Genomic DNA, 10,251 nt, shown 5'->3' with positions numbered 1-10,251 from the left:
ACTTTATTGTACTACTTTTGGCAGTAACTTGCCAATCTTTACAAAGTATTCTGAAATCTCTAGAGGATAAATGACATACAGTGCCGTGTGAACTGTTGAGAGCAGGAAGTCTTGGCAGCATTGCAGAATATGCTCTGTATAAAAAAGTGCAGGAAATAAATAAAATRAAGTTGTACTGGATAAAAATGAATTATTTTCAAATGTTGTATCCTTGATACAGTAAAATGACCTATTTTCTGTCATTGTTAAATACATGGATTTCAGTTATTCATAGTCAGTCTCGTGGTAATTCATGATAAATGCCACCCCCTTGTGAAGATAAGTAATAATTAGTCTTTTAAAATAATAAAAACTTTCTCTTGTTGCTGTTTATTGAGTTAGTTGGTCCTCTTTACTATCAAGCCACCTCTGCTGGTCTGTTAGTGATACCACTTTGTAAGGCTTCTGTGTATTTCTGTTATGTTACGTTTTAACATTACAAGTATTCCTTGCTGCTCCATCAAGAGTCTTGTGCTCATCTGAGGGTGAGGAATATATCTGTACTTAAGGAAGATAGGGATTGGGAGTGCGTATTTAGAGAAGTGTAGGTGGCTAATGGCTCTCACTCTACTCCTTCAGTATTTCAATGTTCTGGGCTTTTTAGGAACATCTTGCTGTCACTAACTACTGTGCTGTTCTTTTCCTTCATCTTATCATTTGCAGAAATTGTGTTTTCAGCTTCTGAGAGTCTTGTTATGGGAAAACTTTTCCTTGAAACTTTCTTGCTCTTTCTCCCTGTTTTTCTTATTGTTGCATAATATTTTCTTACTCTGATATTGTGAGGTTGAAGAACCTGGTGCTTTCATTTTAGAGGGCAGGACTGATTTGCTGATGTGAACTGCAGCTTCTGTGCTCATTGCATCCCAGTTAGAGGGACGGATACTGGAGTTTAGTGACATCTGCTTATTTTTCCATACTGACGTTATTCCTGTTTGAGAAAGGAAATCCTAAAGTCTGTGCAAAATCAAGTCTCAAATAGTATTGTTTCTCCCACATGGAACAGGATAACGAGTGTTGGAAATAAGAGGTGTAGTCTCCTTATGCTATCTTTTATTACTGATGCCATGATGGAAGCTCCCTAGTGCCATGCATGGCCCAGTTAGCAACTGGTTTGAGTAACCCTCCCTCATTTATTTCCGTGTGCTGGTCAGCTGCATTGTATCATTACGAAATGAACTAAACAGGGTTGCTACATAAATAATGATGAAAGCTGAAACCTGAATAGTGATCTTTGTTCATACAAAACAGAACAAGATGCAAAGAAGCAAAGAACACTTGCTTAGAAATGCASCAGGTATTTCTGTGAAGTCTAGGGAATAGAGAGAAGTAAGATTGCTGTACTTTCTGTTCTTCTCCAGATAGACAGACCTRTACTGTATAGGTAGTCCGGAGAAGCTAGGTAAATCTGATTCTTGTGAGATGCTTCTAAATTTAAATATTAATGTTGGTCTTTTTATATGTACAGGAGATATGTCCAGGGTTTGCAGGCTGATGAATAAACTTAGAAAAATACAGAACAAAACATTTCTGGAAAGGCTAAAAAGATGCTCAAAATTACAGGTCCAAATTTGTTTTAAATTATTTCACCTCTTTCAAAAAAAAAAAGGAAAAAAGAGCTGAAAATCAGCTAAATCGTGTAGGAGCTGTTTGTTTTTTATACCTGTCTCTCAGTAACTAGCAATGACTGGATGAAAAATGCCAAAACAACTCTTCAACAGTATTATTTGTTATAAAATACTACTAAAAGTTCCTACTTGACTTAATTAAAACAAATCCAAYGTTGCTTATTTTACCTTCTTAGGTTTCTTTCCAAGCAGCTCTCAAGGATGTGATGCTTTTCTTCGCCACAAGATGACCTTGATTTCTCCCTCAATATTGAAAAAGTACGGGATTCCTTTTGACAAGGTACATTAGTGTTTGTTTTTAAACTGTGTATTCATGCRTTGAATTAGATTGCGTGTGCTCTAAAGATTGTTTATAATAAAGATGAGGCAAAATTATTTCTTATTTAGGTACTGTCTCCCTGACAAGGTTAAAATAAGTGCTTAAAGTATTATGGCTTTTAGGTGGTTTAGTCTGGAATTTTCTAGTAGAAAATAATTACAGGTGTCATAATTTGAACCCTAAAGGTTTCTGTGCTTTTAAGACATCAGCAGTGTATTTATATTTTATTTCCATGCTACGTTGTATTGGGTTCTGTGTTGATTTAAACCCTCTCTAACGTTTACTAAATTATATTTTATATCTGATATTTTAAAATAAGTGTTCATTTCTACCTGTTTGCATATTACACATAGTTCGGTGTGACTAATTTATTATTATCCAAAAAGTTTGAGAATATTTACAGGGTGGAATAAAACTAAAAGAAATATTATTTAATATAAAATATATTTTTAAAGCTCTAACATATTACAAAACTAGTGGATTTTTTTTTATGCTGCTAGGTAGTGGCAGGTTCAGAATGCGTAGTTAATTTGTACTTTTATATATGAACAGAAAGTGGGGAGAACAATTTTGTGTCTCTTGTGGATGAATGTAATACACACCTGCTTTCAAAAATATCTAAAGTGTACTTTAGTGTTCTCCTTCCCTAAAAGATTTTCTGCCTTATTCTCCTCCACTAAGAATGTTTTCACCTGTGAATAACTTTGGACTTTATGTAGATGCTAGCTAGTAAAAGCATTTCTGCTRTATTGCTTTTTTTAAACATCCATATTCTGTATCTTGAACAGCTTTGTAAATTCTGAATTTCTAAATTCAGCATCTTTGCAAACCTACACAGAAGTGTAGAACTTGATTCTGAAAGTCCCCTGCCTAAACATCTGTTTGTTACACGGAGTTTTTTAAAAGCCTTCTCATCACTAGTCAATTATGATTCTTGTTTTCCCACTGCCCAGATTATTTTAAGGTGTTTGGATGAACCAGGCAATATACACTTGTTCTAACTCTTGTTCCCCTTGCAAAATAATACTATAAACCGTCCTTGCCACACTCCATGTTTATTATTGTAGTTTCTGTTTTCATTTGTGAGATATTTTATTTATAGGTACCATGGGGATCTTTGTATACAAGCTCAGCTCACTTTCCCTTGCCTAGAATATAGAGTAAGGTGGTACGGTTTACCTGGTTTTAGTTGAGATTTATGTAATAGCATGAAATTTAGCCCTTAGAAATAATATTTTAAGGGAATATTTTCCCTTGCTATCAGCAACAAAAACTAGTAATCTTAAAATTTATAGGATGGTCTTATGATATGTTGTACTTCATAAACTAAGTACTCTCCCTTGAAGTATATACAATATATCTCCAATTGTATTTACTTCTTCAATAATGTATCTTTGAAAGGATTTACTGTAGAAATTTATCAACAATGTAAGAGGTCCTCAAACACTCTTAGAAATAATATTTCATAGCAAATTGAAAAGCATGCAAGCACCTACACATCAATAATCAATATCTACAACAATGGTTATTATCAGTAGCGCTATTGTTAGTAAAACGGCGCCAACTTGTAGAGCCAGTTATATTTTATGCTTTCAGTAAAACTGAATGGATGCAAATTTATAAAGTTTACTTGATTGGAAGAAGCTTGTGAGAAATACATCATTACAATAAAATCAAAGAAGCCGAAAGTAAGGTAGACTTATGTGGAATGAAGTCATTGATTTGTTCTGTGTCTTTTGGATGGTTGCTTAAATTTTTGTGCTTAAATCAACCAAAGTGTAAAATGTAGGCAGTTGGAATGAGACTGCCTGGCCTGGAAAGAAAGCTTTTACTCACATAAATATATCATTCAGAAAACAAACTACTTTTTATCATATGGAAATGCAGTCGAGGAGTTCAGTTTTTGTAATATATACTAACTACTCTCTTTGTAGCCTTGTACTTCATCATGAATTGTCAGATAAAACTAATAAAGTTTCATTGGTTGAAATATAAACTGTAAAATCCTGCTGAAAGCTGACATATTTATTCTCAGTACCACCCATCTAAGCTGATGGCTTTATTTCAGTGTCTTGGATTTTCCTGTATTCTAATTTTGAAAAGCAGTGCTAGAAATAGTTAAATAAGTTTAGTTCTGTCACCTAGTGTTAGGAGGAGGAGGCAGATTGTACCCAAGTGTAATTGTAATTAATGGGATTCAGTGAGAAAGTGAATAGAGAGAACCAGCCTGTGATCTCTCATGGCTCGAAGTGATAGAASTGGAAACGTGCTGAATGCTGATAAGACAGCCTACGCCTACCAGGTGACAGCTGAGCTGCAGCTTGTTGCAATAGAACACCTGCTATACTGTCCTCAGTGGGAGGGTGTATTGAGATAAATTCAGGAATTGCTAGCATTGAGAATAATCTTTCTTATACATTCCTACAGCAATTGTTTGATAACTACAGTAACAGTTGTAATATATGTACCTCTCTGTGTTTGTCTGTATACCACATACAGCCCACACAAAATCAAGTTTATATAAGATGCAAATGTAATTTTTTATTCTATATTTCAGTCTTTTATTCTGTTAACTATATTTTTCTTATTTTTCTCTCTTTCCATACTTCTATAATAATATCAAAAATTTACATACAGATGTGAAACACTCACTGTATATTTCTACTTGCATTAAACACAAAAAGCACACAATTCATATGACTTCAAGGTGAGAATTTTGAGGGAGAAGAGGAAAGGGGAACTCAAAAGTGGAAATGTGTAAAATTGCTATGATAGTAGGAAGATGAGGTTTAAGATACGATATTTTAATATGAAAAAATGTGTGGAATTGTTTTGCTAGTTGTTTAAACTTTCATTTTTACTCTTTACAAATCTTATTGTATTGCTTATGCAAAGCATTGTCTTATAATAAAAAAAACTGTCGCATCTTTATCAATTTTCCTTATTTTCYAATGATCAGTAAGTAGATCCTTGCTGAACAGACATCCATTGTTGTTCAGATTATTTACTGAGTGTAAAGTGGATATATTTTCTTTTTAGTGGCCCATCTTATGTCAATCCAATATAAAAAGGCACATCAAAGGGAATATGGCAAGTCTCATTAGACACTTTACTTTTGGATCTTCTTGTTTATTTACTCCTTCAGGTAGCTGAAAAGACAGCATGGTTGTGCCATTGCCAGTCTTTGACCAGTTTGTCGTTCATACAGTCCTTGGTGGCATGACTTTAAAACTACCCCTGTGTGGTAAGAATATTAGTGGGTGTCAAGAAATGTTTGTCCTCCTTTTCATATCCAGAAGACAGCACCAGTCTGTGCTAGTGCAGTAAGATGAGTCTTTCTCTTTTGAAAGAAATATCTTGAGCAATCTTTGGCATGCATTATCCCCACATTTTTTGTAGCATTCTCTAGAAGCATGTTTTTGTCTAATACCTGATTTTGATAGGTGCTAAGTTCTTATAAACTGTGCAAAATACAACTATCTGTTGCAGTGCCTTTTTGTTTTCCATATTCAAAAATAGTGCTCTCAAGTTGTGCTTAAAAAGAAAGAGGGACTCATTAGGGCAGAATAAGATTTATTTTAATGTAAAGTAAAAGCAGGATTTTATTTACTTAAAATTGGGAAATTTTGCATAGTATTGAACTCTCTTCCTTGTTAGTAGCCATAAGGCTGAAGAATTGGTGCAATGCAGTTATCCATAGTTCTTCCTCCTTTCCTATCCAGAATGACTTGAAAATATTGCCTCGGGGATCAAATATATTGTTTCACTGTTTTGCTTATACTGTGTTTTCCTTGGCATGAAAACCATGTTTTCCCTAACTGCCAAGGCTCATTAACTTACTTAGGGTTCCTCCTACTATTTTATGCTTGATCATCAGTAAAAAGTAACTTCAAAGTCGAATGAATCCCTCCATCACAGGTCTTCAGGCCATATTTTTTTGAAATATGTGAGTATAGAAGAGAAGGGTAGGAATAAAGTCTCTTCAGCCTCTCCAAGAATAGTTGAATAATTCTGGTGCCATTCTAGAGAAATATCTTCATGTGGTGAACAGAATAATTTGTTCAACAATTAATATGCACCAGTATTCAGTGCTGATAACTATGGGCRTTTGGTTCACCCTACCTCTGCTTCCTCTCAGTTAAGAAGATTTGTATAGCTTTGGCACAGTCTTCTAGTCTCACTGTCCTTTCCAGGTTTTATTAGCAGTGAATGTCTGCTGCTAGGTTTGCTTTATTGAAAGTACTTTYTGAATTTGTAGAGTGATACGTATGGTTATGCTGAGAAGCCAAGTTTTATTATTCCAAATTATAGTCAATAATATTTTCTCAAGTATGTTATTTCTGCACACGTTAAACTGCAACTGCATGCTAGAGGAAAAAAATCTATTTTTATATAATCACAAAKGGAAACATAATTTTCATTTTTTCAGGAGCAGAATTCCTTCTGTAATGTGTTTCACTTTCTTGTTTTGTTTGTTTTTATGCTGTAGGTTACACAAGAGGCAGGGGAGTTTATGATCACTTTCCCATATGGATATCATGCAGGATTTAACCATGGTTTTAACTGTGCAGAGTCAACAAACTTTGCCACAATCCGATGGATTGATTATGGAAAAGCAGCAAAATTGGTAAGTCTCATTGCAGAACTGTTGCCTAAGAAAATCTTACCTAAATGAGCAGTTAAYCTTTAAAGTTATCAGAAAGCTTATAGTATATAATGATAAAATAACTGTGAACCCTGAGTAGATATTTTTGGGGTTATAAAACTATGAACATGTTTTACCAAAGCTGAGTATTGAAGTTACTTTAGACTGAAATTTTGTTATGCCACATACTTTTTTGGCTTCTTTTCATATACAGAATGTCATATACAGAATCAAGGAAGTATGTAATTTGTTCAAGAAAGGATTGTTTCAGTATTATATGATTTTTCTCAGAATTATGACTTATGTAAGCTTTGGTTAATGTGCTTCCAAAAACATTTAATGCAGATGCATTTTTTGCATTGAAATGATTGTTACTGAGGAAGTCATAATGGCTTGTTTAGCATATTATATTAGCTAGTAAGATGACATGGACTTGAGTGCAAAACCAGATGTGCAAGTTTAACYATTATGTAATTGTAGAAAGCTCTTATTAAACACTTGAGATTGGAGGACCACGTTTTCAAACRTTGCAGAGTTACCTGAAATACTAAGAATACTAAGAACTACTACCAAGTTCTCAAATGCTAGAAACTTATGATTCTAGACACTATCAATTATTGTTGATAATAAGAATGAGTATGTTTCAAAAGGTAAAAAATGTGAAAATAATATGTCTTTTTTCCACATTTTTTTTCCACTTTGTATGTGACAGTAAAGAAAATACCAATATACACTAATGTCTGGTTGGTATTCACTTTTAATGAGAAAATTGCTTTTATAATAGCCAACTGATAAGGCATTGAGTATAAAGTCAGTTAAAAACATCTGTGTATTTAATAGTTCAGACTTTCAATAGACGATACAGTTAAAACGAATTTGAGAGAAATATGGGCGCGGACACATTGAGTTAATTGTAGCAAGTAAAACTATCCTGAATTTTAAAACTATGAATGTGTTACAGCTCTAAGGTTGATTCAGCTAAATCTCAAGAATGGCAAATTTTATCCTTTGATGTAGCGAGGCTGAACTGGGAATACCTTCAACTGCRTCACTTTCAGTGTACAGGCTTCATATTTCTCATGTTTTTAAAATTATGTTTACTTATATACGTATACCTATTGTGCAACTGCTCTAGAAAAAAGTAACATTTTTTATGCTTCCAACATAGTCTCTTAGTTACTGTATTGTGCTGTAAATTCAGAGTCAGGATCAAATTCAAAGGAATTAGAAGATAATTTGTCAAAGCTAAAGAAATTTTTAACTAGGTAGTTACGGCTTACATGTTTTAAATGTGGTTTTACTTATTTAGAACTCTAGTACATGGATATACTTTTCATCACAGGACGCTAACTTCTGTGCTGTGTGGTCATACACTTAGAAGCAATATTCTGTACATACATAGTATAAGAACTTAAACTAGATACGTGTTGTCTGCAGTTTAGTTTAAATGTTTAAAAGTTTCAAAGTGGCAGCCAGATTAGTTTCCTTCTGTGGAGAAATCTATATGACAGTCATATCTGATGTCTAGTTTCTTTGGTAACTGGTCTAAGTATTTTACTTATTTATTTTTTATTATTTTTTACAAAAAGCACATGAGAATTGAAGTGTATGTGTGTATATATATATATATTTTCTCTTTTTAAATAAAAAGAGCGTACAAAGATGTGGCGATAGTTAGATTTTTAAAAAAATTTTTACTGGCTTTGAAAAAAGAGATACTGATAGAAAGGTTGTGAAATCATTCTACATAACACTTCCTTATATTTGTTTATGCCATGAAAATATGGTAAGCAAGCTGATCAAAAACAAGACATTGTACATGGCTATCTGTTCTTTGATTGTGTGATGCTCTGAAAGAACAAATTACCAGAGTTAGTGCAAACTAAGTATTTTGTTTTTTGGTTATGGTGTTTCTCTACAAAAATGTAAGAAAGGCTCTGATTACTTTTTATCTTCTTTAACTTCAGAAAACTTCCTGAAAGTGTTTAATTAAAAAGGAGAGAAACTGTGAGCCCAGAGCTGATGCTGATGTTCTAGTTAGTTTGTTTTTCTTTTTTGTTTTGTTTTTGGTCTATTTTTGCATCTCTGGTAACATCATGATATCATCAACAAACCAGAGAACTTTACATTTCCATTTGTCAWTCCTTAAAGTGTTGGCATTGTATTTAGCTTATCTTTTCTTCCTATATGTAGTATGTACAAGAATTTTAATTGAAAAAAAATATTTTGAATCTCTTGGTTGCTCTTCATTGTACATTGTAGTGGAGAAATTGTGTCAGCAAAACGCAGTAATACCCAGGTCAGTTTATTGCTGCATTCCCTTGAGAGAATATTGCATGTTGATGACTCATTATTTGTCTCCCTACAGGAACATACTTATTTTTACAGAACAGTTTCTAATTGCTTACAGCTGGATCTCTGTCTTAGAAAAAGAAAAAAAATCATAAAGTACAGTCAATATTCATTCTTCATTAGTTTTTTGGGAAAAAAAGGCAGGCATATAATTGTATGAAGATTTCCATCAAAGTCATAGTAAATATTTAGGCCAGGTGATGATACTGCTTTCCTGCACAAAATGAGATGATGTTAAAGGTTTAGTGAAATTGATWGCAAATGTTAAATCAAAGACCACTTAGACCCTAAGTATTGGAAAATTGGGTTAAACACAGATTATAGATACAAATTCTAAAAATGGTTTTCTATCCTTGAAAATGCTGAACTTGTGATCTTGGTTCCTCTGTGTTGTACCCTGCCTACTGGCAGTAGTTAAATCCTTGCAGCAGTGATGTACCTTCAGCTTGTATTCCAGTATTTGTGTAAAATTTCCAGATTCTTTATGAAGAGGAAGAGGCTATGAGTTGTCAGCTCCATGCTGCAATTAGCTGCTTCTTTGAGCTGTGGTCTTAGTTGTGGTAGTCGGACCCAATATCGCTACAGACAAGGTGTGAAGTAGAGGATGAAGGATGGGAAGGACACAAGTGATTAACAACAAAAGACATGATTTGGAATAAGCAAAAGTAAAAAGGAATTAAATACAAAGCAGAAATGGAGAAATAGGTGAGGTGTAGTAAAAAATCCCCAGCTCCAGGAGAGAAACAGTATAGTTCTTGCTTTCTAAATTTTTCTGCTGACAAGAACACACAGAAGAAGAAATAGGTGCTGGTGAAAGGAGCAAACCATTTATACTCTCCTGAAGGTACTTGTAAATGGGTATGATACAGTGGCACACTGGTAAAATGCTGAARTACAGTAATGTTGTAGACTTAAAGTATCAAAGGTAGTGCTGAGCACAAATGCTTTAGTTAATTGTGCTTGTTATGTTCTGTGAAGACAAAAGGTACACTCATAGATTTAGACATAGAATGTAGATATTCTTAATAATCATCGTCCTGTAACCTCAAATAGTAGAATAAAATTCATTTCTGAAAAACTTAAAAGGCACAGAAGAGTGGCAAATGGGATATTTCTGTAGGCTTCTGTGATTTCTGTTGTGTTCATAATGGAGCTGAATTTCATAGAATCATAGAATCAGTAAGGTTGGAAGGGACCTCTGGAGATCATCTAGTCCAACCTCTCTGCTCAGTAGGGTCACCTAGAGCATGTTAGACAGGGTTGCATCCAGG

At 33.8% G+C, this 10,251-nt stretch overlaps 1 protein-coding gene across 6 annotated transcripts in view; it reads left to right on the top strand.

Annotated features, from left to right (window-relative positions):
* The window catches only part of KDM4C (lysine demethylase 4C), a 254,335-nt gene that overhangs the window by 54,292 nt on the left and 189,792 nt on the right, over positions 1-10,251 (top strand). For all 6 annotated transcript variants that reach the window (XM_085307133.1, XM_085307119.1, XM_085307141.1 and 3 more), the window contains 2 exons: positions 1,841-1,944; positions 6,473-6,610. In XM_085307133.1, the coding sequence (XP_085163259.1) occupies positions 1,841-1,944; positions 6,473-6,610 (242 nt within the window). The remainder of the gene's footprint in view (positions 1-1,840; positions 1,945-6,472; positions 6,611-10,251) is intronic.

Source organism: Rhea americana, unplaced genomic scaffold (genome assembly GCF_003343005.1).
Source record: "Rhea americana isolate MKP2758 unplaced genomic scaffold, rheAme1 scaffold_103, whole genome shotgun sequence".
NCBI classification, from domain to species: Eukaryota; Metazoa; Chordata; class Aves; order Rheiformes; family Rheidae; genus Rhea; species Rhea americana.
This window is presented reverse-complemented; position numbering and strand designations above follow the sequence as displayed.